Source organism: Rhamphochromis sp. 'chilingali', assembly GCF_963969265.1.
Source record: "Rhamphochromis sp. 'chilingali' genome assembly, chromosome: 8".
Lineage (NCBI taxonomy): Eukaryota > Metazoa > Chordata > Actinopteri > Cichliformes > Cichlidae > Rhamphochromis > Rhamphochromis sp. 'chilingali'.
Window position 1 is genome coordinate 16,240,035 of NC_137935.1, and position 14,175 is coordinate 16,254,209.

At 39.3% G+C, this 14,175-nt stretch overlaps 1 protein-coding gene across 1 annotated transcript; it reads right to left on the reverse strand.

Moving 5' to 3' along the window:
* Window positions 1-6: 6 nt before the first annotated feature.
* rabgef1l (RAB guanine nucleotide exchange factor (GEF) 1, like) lies at window positions 7-8,558 on the reverse strand. Its single transcript, XM_080888645.1, has 9 exons — window positions 8,420-8,558; window positions 7,436-7,627; window positions 7,097-7,269; window positions 5,314-5,492; window positions 4,606-4,687; window positions 4,360-4,492; window positions 4,111-4,202; window positions 2,881-3,137; window positions 7-2,036 (listed from the first exon to the last, which is right to left on the reverse strand). Exons 2-9 carry the CDS (start codon window positions 7,606-7,608, stop codon window positions 1,611-1,613), a joined length of 1,515 nt encoding a protein of 504 aa, XP_080744771.1. The 5' UTR covers window positions 7,609-7,627; window positions 8,420-8,558; the 3' UTR covers window positions 7-1,610.
* Between the last annotated feature and the right edge of the window lie 5,617 nt (window positions 8,559-14,175).

The following is a 14,175-nucleotide window of genomic DNA, read 5'->3' on the forward strand; positions in this document are numbered from 1 at the left end:
AGAAAAATGTGCCTCACATAATTCAAACAAACTTTCCTAAAAAGCTTCCTCCACTTCAAGACTGAGAAATTTAAAAAAGACAGTTGAACTAAATCTGTGCAACAAAGACGCTTTTAACTACTATACTATCAACTAATCTGCGCAATGACCTTCATTATTGAATGAAGTGCTTTAAAAGCAAACAAAAGTGCCATAAAATAAATTAAACTGGTTTTCTAAATTCTCCATGAGCCTCTGGAGTGATTCTGCCTCATTCTTACAGGGAAACGGCATCGTGCTGGTTTTTGTGCCCAATTCATTCACCTTCTTTCAGCAGACCTGCTCATAATGCTCTCTTAAGACGTCAACGACCCGATCATTAAAATTTATACATCTTCAAGCAAAGTTTTTTTTTTTTTTTTAATCTACTGTAAATATTACAGGATTATCATCTCCTACTGCATCCAGAGGGAGGATTAACCAACACCGTATAGAAAAATAAAATCACTTCTGTACATTCAGCTTGTGACTAGAATGAGGTCAGCCATGGAAAAAAAAAAGTATTTCTACAGGTGTAACTGGAGGATTTGTCAACATTACTAGAACATGCAACACACACACACAGTTTCTCAACTCACGCACACACTTCTTTTTTCTGGCTATTTCTGTGAAGGGTTGTGAAACGCACACTAAACACAGCACACATTACAAACATGAGCTGGAGTTTCAGAGTTTTAAAGAGCGGCAAGTTGGTTATTGCATCATTGGGAGTTCCCTACCACCTCGTTTACCCCCACCCCGCCCATCTAAAGTGTTATGTAAAGTGTAATGAAAATTATTGTTTGTTAGATACAACTTGGGAATTAAGGGCCAACATAGCCCGGAGACATACGCTTAAAATAAATCCTCATCTGATAGTTTGAGAGTTATTATACATGTTTAAATATCGTCCATTTTACCCTCTCTGTACATAAAGGGTGAAGAATAGCTGAGGTACTGAAGATGCCACAGTGGGTGACAAGCGGATGTGTTTCGGAAGAACTTGGAATGGAGTCACTCTCTTTCCACTGCTCAGCTGGATTGAGGATATCAGCAAGTCTAACACTTTAACAGGAGCAGACTGTAACAGTAACAGACCCCTGACTGAGTGTTGCTGGACTCCAGGACTCCACCTAGTGGTGCCTGGTGTTCAAAATAATCTCAAACTTTAGTAAATGCTCTTATTTGCTTCCTGGTGGAGAGTCAGGAGCATTCATACCACTCTGACAGCTGCAACCAGCCTAGCCGTGTCCACAGGTGACAGAAATCCACCACCAATGAACTGCTGATCTGTACGAAAGCTTCTACGCTTTGGTTTTTCTACAAACTAATTTACAACAAAATATTTCGCAGTGTTCAAACACGAGAGTGGCATCAAGCTTCTCATCTTACTCTCTCCAAAAAAGCAAATAAACGCACAACCCAAAAATAACAAACTTTTTTTTTTCCATTTGAAAGTGACATTGCTATAAGGTCTAGCTTCATGGCTTCTACAAGAAAAGGGTGGATGGAGCAAAGATTCTGGGAGTGTTGACTGGGATCTGTATCAGACAGCTGGAGGGAAAAGGGTCAGGGTGGAGTAAAGCTTTATATCAACCAGCAAACACTTGTGGCTGCAGTGGTGGTGGCAGGAGCTCATTCTCAACATTATCAGAGTCGATTGCTGATGAAGCTGCTGCAGCCCCACTCGCTGTGGGTGCAGGGGGGTTTTGCATGTCGGGTGGAAAACTCTCCAGAACGCTCTGCACTTTCTGCTCCACTTCATCGGTCCAGTCAATGAGGTCACTCTCCAGCTGGCGAGCCTTCTCGATGACGCGCTCCTGCCTTTCCCCGAGCCCCGTCAGCAGATCCAGCCTTTTGTGGACCTGACTGAGAGCGCTGTTGCTGGAGGAGGAGGCGGCTCCGGAAGTGAGTGGCCAGTTTGGGGACGCCTGGCCCGACATGTAAAGCTCAAACTCCTCAGAGCTCAGGTTCAGAGACTGGCCATCCAACTTCTCAATGAAGGCCACTGCGCAGCACTGGGAAGACAGGAAGTAAGAGTGATTTAAAAAAAAAAAAGAAAAAGAAATCTCAACCATGGATGTCATCCGTGGTTTAAATGTCACTAGTCGGTAACAGACTTACTAGTCCTTTAATCTGATTGTTAAAATTTTAATTGATGCCCAATGGTGTTAAATGATTGTGTCCTAAGTCATAAATCTATTAATGCAGGCCTTAGAATGCAGTATTAGAATGACATTTCGATACAAGCGGTGGAAATTAGCCTTTTTCGAAAGGTGGATGTGCTCTGCCTTAGTGATGGGGTGTGGAGATCAATCAATCACGAGGAGTTCAGAGTATACCGCTCCTCCTCCACATCATAAGGAGATGGCTAAGGCTGTCGTCTCCTGGACAAGGTGTTCTGACATGTCCTATCGGAGAAGGTCCCAGCGACCCAAAACACGCTGGAGAGATTACATCTATTGGCTCACCTGGGAAAGGCTCGATGTTTCCCAAATAAGCTGCAGGAGGTGGCGAGAGGGAACTTGGAGCTTGTTTTTTGTTAAATTTTAGCTTTTATTCAAGTGGCTGTTGTGAATTTTAGAACAGCATGCGTCATTCATAATGCACGACACAATCTTGATAATGCACGATGCGAGGTGAAGCACAGACGCACAAGCGGTATATTAATTTTTCCATTAAGCAGTTCTCAAATTTAACTTACTGAGGGATTCTTAGTTTTACTAGTTGGTTAGCCTGATTTTTTCCCCTCATTTAGTCGAGTAAGAAATTGGTTGCCAGGAATTGGCAACCAATTTCAGAGCTGCTACAGACAAACACCGATAAGCCACATAAATGCACTTGTTGTACTAATTTCCTCACCAGATTGGTGAAATAGTAGCCGTCCTCTCCAGTCATGAGTCTGCTGGGGTTGCAGAAACGGGTGATGTATTGGATGTTGGAGTGCAGTCGCGGTGGGTTTGCTTTCAGCACGATGTAGATCAGTGTGGGGAGGAAGTCGTCTGCAGACGCAGCCTCTTTCTTGCTGACTTTGATGGCATTGAAGATGTGCTTGCTGCAACGAGTAATGCATCCCAGCTTGTTCTTGGGAACGCGCTTCGAATCCATTTCAATCACGTCTGAAACAAGAGAAGACAAACAGAGCATTAATCTGAAAGTTTTGTCCTAGCAGCACTATAAGGAAGGTTTCTACCAGCGTACTACAAGCTCAGCATCCTGCAGGTCCTAAGCATCAGTAGCATCTTTGGACAAAAGCTACAAGCATTAGGTTAGATGATGTATCGTATCAGCCCTCTGTTCAAGTTTATTTTTAACACATGCAAAAGTAGTCTGAAAAAAAAATTACACAGAAGTAAAAATTAAAAGAAGAATAAATATTATTTTCTGACTTATGTCCACCACTCAACGTAGTTTAACACTCTGGAGTCTATTGTATAACTGACCATTTCAGACTACTTTTGATTTCACCTTTATATTTCAAATGTATAAACTGTTTATCTTTCCTTGTTTGGTATCATTCTTTTCAGCACAACTTCACAGTTATTTTCTCTTTTCGATTTACTGTGTTAACACAACTGAACTAAAAATCACAAAAAACAAATCAATCAATAAATAAAAATAAAATACATTTTTAAAAAGTAGGAAATAGTTACATACATAAATAGTTACGATAATTACAAACTTGGGTGTCCACATCGCCCACCCTCCCAGCAGGGTGACGACAATACCCCATCAGCCTTTTATAGCTAAGGGATAAAAAGCATGGCATAAATTATTTATCTCTGTCCACACTTAAGAAACAAGCTGAAACTGAGACTCAGCAAAGCTTTGTCTTGCTTCTACATCATCTTAAATCAGTCGTGTGATCTGGACGCAACGGTGTGTCAGACTACTTCAGAGGGTTAACACACAAGTTCCTTTCTCTTCCCGCTGTAAGTGGAAAATAAAAGTACTGTCCTTCTTCTAATGTGTGCACAGCACTGCTCCTAACCCTCTATCCCCGACTGCATAATCAGCCAGGTGTCACAATGTTCCTGTGAGAGCGCGAGATGTCCTGTTTTGTTCTTAAACAAAACCGAGTATGAGACAAACCTGTGATGGCTTTGACTACGCTGTCAGAAACCTCAGGGATCTCCTCATCTACAGGAACACACAGCATCTCAATGGTGACCCAGTGCAGGGCTCTGTAATAAATCATTCAGTACTTCAGTCCCAGAGTAGTATGCAATATGCTGTGTTTTTACCTGCAGCAGTATTTCCTTGTTATTATCAAAAAATACATTTATTTAAAACAAAAAAAAAAACGTCTTTTAAGTGTTGTGACGACTTTTGTCTGCGAACCTGATCCTCTTCTGAATTGCCAGGTCTTTCTTCTCATCATCAGTTGTTTCTGGACAGAAGGCTTCCTTGTAGAGACGAGTCATTATGTACTTTTCGACTTCATCCATAATACACTCTACTTCATCAGACGAACCTACAAAAAGAAGCCCAGAGAATAGAGATATTAAATCAAAATCATACCCAGTAATACTGTTAATATTTTTCATTTAAAGCAGATTTTTGTTGGGTGTAAGAGTGACGCAGCACCTTTGAACTGGGTCTGGAGGCGGTCTGAAAGGTTCTGGTAGAAGTCCTGCACGCACTCTGACAGCTCATCAGCTCCGATGTCCTGAATTAGGAATAAGAAATAATATAAATTCAGCCTTGATATAACTGGAGTGTAAAACTTTGATAGTCTTGAAGATATTACCTGCAGAAAACACAAGGGCATATTAAATGGATACATTCATAATACATCTGATCAACATTTACTAGCAGTTCTGCTTGAACTTCAAACTACTTGCCACGGGAGCGTGACTGTTTTATCTGCTGCTCCCATCATCGCTGCTGCCATTTCACTTCAGTTTGAATCAACTCTCAAGATTCTCACAAAAGACCTTCAATTTTTTTTCTAACCTGTATTTCATTTAGATTCACTTTTTTGTATTTTCTATTTAATCGAGCTCATTCTTCATACCAATCTGAGCTTCTTTGATTTAGAACATTGTATTTGTTTTTCATGTTTTACCTGCTGTAACGCAGGGATTTCCCAACTTTTGGGTTTAAAAAAAAGTAAATCTTTCCTTACAACACCAAAATACTGCCTTTATCATTTGATTTGAAGCCAATTTGAAGTGGTTAACTATAACTGCTACACCAGTGTTGTGTGAATTTGAGTATGAACATGAAATGAAAACTGAATTTTCACAAACAGTTTTGAGTTATTTGAGTCTTGTATATCTAATCAAAACCCACCCGCTTGTAGACCATGGTCTCAGTGAAGGCCCGACACTGTTTGAAGATCTCCCTGCCAGACTTCAGAGGCTTAAGAAAATCAATAAACTCTCGTGTCGCGATATCACTGTCCACAGATGACTTTCGGCTTGTGGATGAGCTGGGGCTCGGGCTGGACTGCGGGTCAAAAGGTGCAGCATCTGCAGAATGATAATTTATTGTCACTTTAATCAGTTACAGATACTTCAAGCATGTATTCTTAATAGCTCAAAACCACATACAGCAGCTAGTGCTGTACCAGAAAAAGAACACATTTATCCAACCAGATTGTATTTAGGTTAAACTAAACAGGTCTCTTCAACAAGGCAAAGATCACCACACACAAATCTGTGCGTGTAGTGATTTTCCAGCTAAACGGGTAAATTGTAAAGCATTAAGGCAAAGAAATACTTTTACTGAAACAAACTCATTTTCATTATATCCTCATTTTCTCAACAGCATTGTAAACTTTTAACACTATAAAGACACAAAATATAGATTAAAACTATAATAGCACTTCATAATGCAGCTCAGTAACAACATGGTAATACTGTGGTATCAATTTATTACAGAAACTAGAAAGTGCTTCCAGATAAAAAAAAACAAAACATGCATCTTGATGTTTGGTTTTATACGCTTCTACTTTCATTATTAGAGAAAATGCACATCCACTAATTAAAGGATTAAACATAATTTTTACATTATTACCTTCAAGAACTTTAAAGTAATCTTGAAGGTGGCTTATAACAGCATAATATGAAAACATCTGCCAAATTTACCTCATTATTATCAGCCTACTTCAATAATTAAATTAACTATATTAACATTTTAATCCAAACACTGCACATGTTTTTCAGATATTTTAATCAGATTTTGTGGCAACTCTTGAAAGAGGAGAAGCTGAAATAGTTGTTATTGTATTTACAACCAAAGTTTTACTTTATGATTTTGCCTCAATATAATGCTTGGCAGTATATTTTCATGCATATATAACATATTATTGACTGTTAAAGAGTGCTGAAGCGCGTATTGAGAGGGAAACTCTATTAACTGAATAGCTTTATACTTGCTGAGGGAATATTCTTCTCACTGAAGTTTCTAAACATTTTCCACTAAATTTAACATAAAGAAAACCATTAATACTTTAACATTAACTCTCTTCAACAGGGCAGACATCATAACGCACAAACCGCTGTGACAAATAATGACACATTTACAAAATTACACTGTCAAACCACATGCTGGGTAATGCTAGCATGCCACGTAGCACAACAGCTGGGAGGAGCAGCATTACTACGTGAAAGAACAGTAAAGACAAATGTGGAATGAAGAAACGAGACCAGAGTCGCAGCAAAATAACTTGTGACCGATGGAGGAGCTTTGTCTGCTGTTTGGAAATTTCTTCTTTTTCTCCTGTTTTTTTTTCTTTTCTTTTTTTCTTAATTCCTCAGCTTTAAAAATGACTCCTTTTACTTAATTTCTGATCATGCTGCTCTCTGTGAGTGGGGCAGCTAATTAATGCTAACCAACCAGATGTTTAAGAATACAGTAACAACAAAAACATGGATTGCATAAAATCAAAGGACTCCTGTTAAGGATTGATTCTTAGTCTCTGTGCTAAATATTTTATTTTTGTAGCAGATATTAAATGTAGAATATTTATCCTTTTTTGGATTTATTTTATCTTATCGGGATGTTATTACTGAGCTGCAACATAAAGCCCTACCAGAGTTTCTAGCAGCTGCCTGTTTGCTACAGTACGTACCTTTTTTTGGTGGTGTTTTTGTGGACGGAATAAAAAACTTTGTGACCGTGTTGACTTTGCTGGACTTTTCTTTAGTCTTTCTCTCCTCAAACTTGCTAAAAGGTGTAATGGAAGGCTGTGATTGGGTCTTCTGTTGTCGACTTGCATAGGCTTCCTCTTCCTCTCTCTGCAACCTGTGAGGAAAAAAATTAAAAAGAACAGTAGAACTGTAATACTGCGCAGCTGGACAGCCTACTGTAAGAGGAAGCTGAGTACATCTAGCGGTAAGAGAACAGAACAGCTTCTAACAAATTTGTTTGTCTGAGTAGTCTCACATAGGAGACAAGAAGGTAAACAAACCTTTCAGCGAGTGCCCAGTCCTCCTGAATCTGTTTTTGCTTTTCTCGCTGATTTTCTTCTCGCCAGCACTTTGAGCACAGGCCTTGCCAAGCAGTGTTGCCATAAAAACCACATCCTTTTTTGCATAGCAGCTCTGATTGGTCCAGATGGATCCCACGCCGCTGGCTCATCATTCTTTAAAAGGAAGGACTACTGAGTGGAGACAGAAGTGATAAAACTTTAAAAAGTTGAACAGCCACTGTGCTTTGCTGAATCTAAATATACTACAAATACATTCTATAATACACAAAGGCTGAGAACGTCATTCAGTCGTTGCAGCTGGACTTAAACTCCTTTATATTTATTTTTACTACTGTGAAACTTACTGTAGTATACGTTTTACTTATAATTATTAGTGAAGACGAGCTTTAATTTGAGTCAACTGCACAAACACATAACACTCCAAGAGGCCTGCAAAGCTTTAAGGCTACTCTATTTCAAAGCAGCTCTGTATATGCTAATGTTCTTCCCTTCATTTCATAATCGTTGTGTTTTGTTGATAATACATTACTCCTATTAGTAATGCTGAGAGGCGAATTTCTGCTTAACAAGCCGCGACAGCTTCATTATACGCCTTAAACGTGTACTAAGGATTCAAACCGACTTTTATTTTGGTCAGAAACTAATAATTCTTCTGACATTAAAGTTTGCCGACTGCTGGGTTGTACTAAAGGAATGCCCCCAGCTATGAGCTAAGCTGTGATTAGCACGCTAATAGTCGGTGTAGGACTCTGAAGCTTACCCTTTCCAAACACCGCTGTCTCTTAGCGACAAATGTTTCCTGGAGTTTCTAACAGACCCTTTTAGCCTATGTTACGGTCCAGAATGACAATTCAATAAGCTAATCTATAGCCAGCAATGTAACCAGTGCTAACACAAGCTAATTACTGAGCTATCATAGCTCGCTAAGACTGCAAGCCAGGTCAACGTTACGTTACTACGTACATTTCGTGTCAACGTACGCAAAGCTTTCTTGTAACGCTATCTTCAGTTGCTCTCCAGTCTCCTCTTGGTGAATATTTACATTAGCCTAACAGCTAGCTTCGCCCCAAACCCATTTTCTAGCTGTTATTTCTTCTTCTCCGCTTTTTAAAAAAACATAGTATACAAATAACTTTAAACAGCTTAGCGCCACCTAGAGTAAACATTCAAGAAGTTTACCTCCGTATGAAGGAAAATAAAATAAAAAATAAATAAATAAATAAATAAAATAAAATAAAATAGTAAAGCATTTGAAATAATTTAAAATAACAGCAGCAATACTATAGGCCTACCTAAAAAGCACACAAAGGTATTTGCATTAGTATATGTCTGTTGTGTGTTATTTATTCAATATTCTTGACTTGTGAAAACAATATTGATTCATAATTTCTTAATCTTCATGCCAGAGGGAGAGCAGACAGTCGTGTGAATAGGTTTAGTCCTTTATGACTGCAGTGATTAGTACTAATACTACAGAGTAAGAAGGTCCTGGGTTCAAATCCAATTTGCATGTTCTTCCTGTGACTTTGAGGGTTCTCTCTGAGTGCTAGTCTTTTCAGAAATATTTATCAGTTGAGGCTGTTTTTATAATTCTGTGAACTACCACAATGGGTTTAAAATAAAGGATGCTAGCTTTCTAAATTTTAAGTACAACAGGTCAGTAACAGTTCCTTTGGTTTGTGCATGTCAATTACCTTTCCTTGTTTAGAGTGCCTTCAAGTAGCTTGCATGTGCTCGGGCTTGTTGTTTGAAAGCTGTATAATTTGTTGGTCTGTTTAAGAATGAGTCAGCAAAGCAATACTCCTACTTCAGCCTCAGAGTGGCTTCATTGGTATTGAGTTATTTCAGGAAAAGAAAAATCACTGAGTGAATAAAATGGTTAACAGCCTCCAGCAAGCATGAAAAAGGGCTTTCACCTCATTTCTATTCTCGCAAAGAGAAAAAATTGTCTGTGGCGATGTTGTGATTTGTGTTTCTGAATCTACTGGACAACTGCAGAACAAGATTTTCCCCCAGATTCTTCTGAACTTCTTCCCCTTGCTGTCTCCCCATATAATTATATTCCATAGGGGATGCATGCATCATAAACTCAGAAGATCTTTAGGCCATACTTGTTTGGCATGCATTGTAGAAACTTGCACCTCCCTGTGAACGGCACAAGCTGTTCATCTAAAATGACACAATCACTGGTGATCAATCGCCCTCTGAATGTTGAGTGCTGTTTGTTATTTCTTACAGTGTAAAATAATCTTCTTAAAGGATGACATATAATATATAATCCTTACAGTCACAGTTGATAAGAATCAGTTTCCCATGAAACTTAATAGGAAATAAATTCCTTAAGACTTCAGGCCTTAAGACCAAAAATATTTGTAAAGAATTTGTAAATATCTGTAAAGAATCACAGAATTTAAATCAGGCAGAGATCTGAACTCTGGGACACCAAAGCACCGTGTTTCTTTTCTTTTACTACTGTATATTTGCTGTTTTCTGACCCAATTTCAGCCAGGATTTAGATGTCAGACAGGTGGTCTCACATTGGACGCTATACTACTATGGTATGTACAGCAGTTTGCATCAGTCTAGTGACTAGAAGGTGTCCAGGTCATGTGGCTGTAAAACAAGTACAAATATCAGCTGTGCTCTGCGTGGAGACATTTCTTTTTAAAATGACTGTATTTCATTCACTGAAAGTGTTTTGTATTTCATCTGAAGCCTCTACAGAAACAATTTGAATGAAAGACAAACACTTTTCTCAAAATGTAGACATGTTCCACTAGATGGCGCCAAAGTGACTCAAATTACTTGACGTTGGGACATACGGAGCCAATTGTTTCTTTATTATAATCCCCTTACAGTTAATTTAATCATTTCCATCCTTTTAAAAAATGTTTTTACGTCCCCCCCCCCCCCCCCCCTTCCCCCGAAAAAAGCTCTTAAATGTTGACAGTCTGACAGTCTGTTAAAAAAACTGTTTATTTCTCGGGGTTTTATTCTTGAAGACTTTGACAAGTGCTACTATCAAAACAAGTGATGCAACAAACCGCACGTCTCTCTGTCAAAGCATCAGGGGGGAGCAAAGGTCCTTTTATGGAGCTCGAGGTGACCAGTGGAAAAAAAGATGTCAGAATTTTGAAAACATTAGCAGCCGTTTCTCGCCTGGTTTCGCTTTCAGTAGCTTTCAGTAGCTTTGTGGTTGAAATGTGCTGTTGTGGGAAAGGTGGCGAGTCCCTACTAGTGTGGGGACTCCCGTGGGTGTTGTAACCAGGCAACAGAGACGATGCCTGCCAGCTGTAAACAGAAAGGTTCGGTGCTTATGCAGCATCTGCCTGGAATTACCCCCTGATGCATATTCAGGAGAGGCAAAGTGACAAAACAAGGTCTGAAAGTGAGGCACAAAGTGCCATATTCGGTATTTTTTCCTTTTTTGGTAGGCTGTCACACAGGAGCATCCGTCACATTCAGCTTCACTCACTTTAAGCTAAACCAGACATTGAAGTTATGGATGTTTGACCATAAAACTCCGCATCACCAGCTGGATCTGGATCAAACTCACGGCCGGTCCTTGATTAATTAAATTGGTGTGACCAGTATTTCCTTCACATACGTGGGGCAGCATGGTGCATCATCCGTGATTAAACCTGTGATGTCTAAGCCTTAAGTCCTCACCATAACTGCATGATATATTATGTTCTCCCAAGTCCTGGTAATCACTGGACAAAATAGTGATCAGAATAATTCTTACTGTGAGGCATCAAAACTACATTTTCCCCCAGAAAGTGTTTTATTCTCACGTCTAAAACAATGAATACGAGTTGGGGTCATCAACTTTGACCGGATTTGCTATCTGTAGTGCAGTGACCTGAGTATTCAGCACTGTATTTGTATTTTATTCCAAATGCAGATGCTTTTTGTGAAAGGGAAATCTGACGGTTGTTTTTAAGGAAGTAATTTAGCTCTGTTTTTGTTGACTAAGTGCTTTCATTTCCTAAGATTTTCTGGTTTGGTGACCTTAACCTTAGAGGGTGGAACAACCCAGATAAAATTAGCCAGATGTGCTATAAACTGCTCCATGGTATTTTACTCCAAATTTAACCATGAAAAAACAGTGTTGTATTTAATAAGAGTTGAAGCTGCTGATTGATGTCATAGTTTGGTAATTTTCTCATGGATGTCTTTACAGTCTGACTTGTTTCTACAGCCGAGGAGTCGACCCCTGCTGCCCGTAAGGTTTCCACACAGGAAGTGATGTGCCTAAATACAGAAAGTCAGTCATATTCAGCGATTTCAAATCATTATTGGCAAAATAACTCTTTAAACTTCAAAACGAGCGACTGAAGCTGATTGACATGGTGCTAAAAACATTACAGCAGGGGTGTCTAACTTAAGGCTCCCACTTTCGGGGTACCTGTGCTGCCTGGGGGTGGTGCCGGGATGTGACTTGTGTTGGACCTCTGACAGAGACTTTCTTGCATGTTTCTCACACAACAAGCAGGTGTTCACAGCTTCTTTGTCTTCGCTATTGGCATTCTTTTAGTGACTTTCAGCATCTGTATAAAATCAGGCTCTTCTCAGAGTCACAGTCTGTCATTTTTGTCACTCAGCATATTTTAAATGCTCTAGATGCTTCTGTGAGGGGGAGGGTTTCGTCTTGTCAGCAGAGATTTCTTAAATTCTGAGTGGGTGGCACCTGTGTATTTGTCTGATCTCACTCATGTTCACACTCCTATCTACTGATCAGACCAGATCCTCTATATTCCAAAAGCTAGGCTTATAGAGATATAATAGAAGTGACTGAGCTTTTTGTCTCCGATTGTCTCACCGTTTCATGTTAGAACTGTTTTTTAACTCTTTGCACAAGACTCATTTCTAATCTCTGGCCTTTAAGTTGAGCTAAACCTTGACATCAGGTAATTGGTTTTGTTTTTTGTCATTTTATTATTGGCTGCCTGGGAAACATTATGGCCAAGCTGTGTCGTTTGAAATGTGCTACACAAGTAAACTTGACCTTGATCTAAAAACGAGTTCCCCCCCAGACTTCTGTCATCAAACACTTGCTCACAGGTCTGATTGTTGAGTTTTCTCTCTAATATTGTGAAAAGCACACTGAGAAACTCATTCCTGTGATTTGGCCTTATATAAATGAAACTGAACGGATTTTTCACTTACAGGAACGCATTGCATCAGTTTCTCGTAATCAGTTGTGTACATCTAATTGCTGTGGCGTAACTACAGGAGGGAAAAAAAAGTCAATTAAATGGAAAGTCAGCATGAGTTCATCTGAGAGATACCACTGAAAGTTTAAACTTGAAGCTCTTCAGCCTCCTCTTTTTCGTCTTTCCACAACACATGACTCACTCTCTCAGCTCAGCACTCACCAGATACTCCACAGACATACTGAGATATCTGCATGTCCCAGAAATGTAAAGTTCAGACCATTTCTGTTTGAAGCCAGAGACAGAAACTGGTGGTTTATTAGGCCGAGGAAAAAAGGGAAGATTAAGATCAGCACTTTTTTTTTTTCTTGAGAGTTACTGGTGGCTTAAAAAGGGGCCATTCACTAGAAGAACCGCCGATGATAAGGACATGTTTGGTTTTTTAGGAGTAAGCGATAAGGTGCCAGGCGTTAAGTGGTTTCTTCTTCTCAGATTCGAGATTATAATTCTCGGCTGTGTGAATTCAGACATTAAAACAAACAATTATGTGATTATTAGAAAAAAATCACCTAAAGATGAACTGATTAAAATTGAATTCATCCTCCAAAGGAAGCTGCCTGATCAATCCTGGGTTTAAGCAAAAAAGCTTTTCCTTCATACAAGATGAAAATCTTAAAAAGCCCTTACTGTCTAAGGCAAACAGATCCAGTGGACAAGTCTAGACAGGTCTTAGCAGCTGGTTATACAGCACCCTTTCACAGGAAATAAAGTGCATCTCTCTCTGTTTACATAGGATCAAAGGTCTTAGAGATGAGCTCAGTGTGGAGTTTCCCAGAGGCTGTAACTGGAGTATGCTCCAGGGTGATGGATGGGGCCAACAAACGTTAACTTCTGCTTTACTTAACCTGAAGAAAACGGATGCACACAGTCAAATACGGATATTAAAGCACAGCTACAACGATCTCTTTACCACTCAGCAAACACAAGTGTATAAAAATGTCTTAATAACTTGTGTCATGATCATTTAAAAAGGGCAGACACTGAAAGCAACAATGGGAACCACTTTATAAAGGGATGAAAACTAAATATTCATATTAAATGCTACTGCTGAAAAAGCCTTCTAGGCTTGATTTAAGAAAATATTAGTACTTTTTAAAAAAAGGACACCCGCTGTCAGTTCTATTGGAACATTAATAAAAATCGCTGGTGCTTAATAAGTCTTAAAATTAGGCAAATACAACCTCCAATGAATGAGTTACACTGCACCCTTACTTATTTGATCAAATGCAGGGGCAGAGTGAGAAGAACTGAGTACACCCCAGGATTTAAAGCCTGGAAATCCGCTTTTAGTAGCAATAACTTTAAATAAATAAATCATTTTGGACCACTGTTCGTGACCTAAGGCTTAAACGTGACCTAAACATACTAACAGAGAGTCTGAGATGTAACCCTTCCGCATTTTTTGCAGTTTTCCTCCACAGTCTGACTTTGGGGGACTGAATGATGGAGTTTAGATTATTTAGAAATGGCCTTACAACCATCCCCAAACTGATGGGAAGCAAC

What these genes read in the sequence shown, in the direction of transcription:
- rabgef1l (XM_080888645.1), bottom strand. Translation starts at nt 7,608, where the DNA reads ATGATGAGCCAGCGGCGTGGGATCCATCTGGACCAATCAGAGCTGCTA. An exon ending in AGACCATGGTCTACAAGCGG is followed by an intron (nt 4,688 to 5,313) that starts GTGGGTTTTGAT and finishes TTCCTAATTCAG; the next exon opens with GACATCGGAGCTGATGAGCT. An exon ending in CCTCCAGACCCAGTTCAAAG is followed by an intron (nt 4,493 to 4,605) that starts GTGCTGCGTCAC and finishes TTCTTTTTGTAG; the next exon opens with GTTCGTCTGATGAAGTAGAG.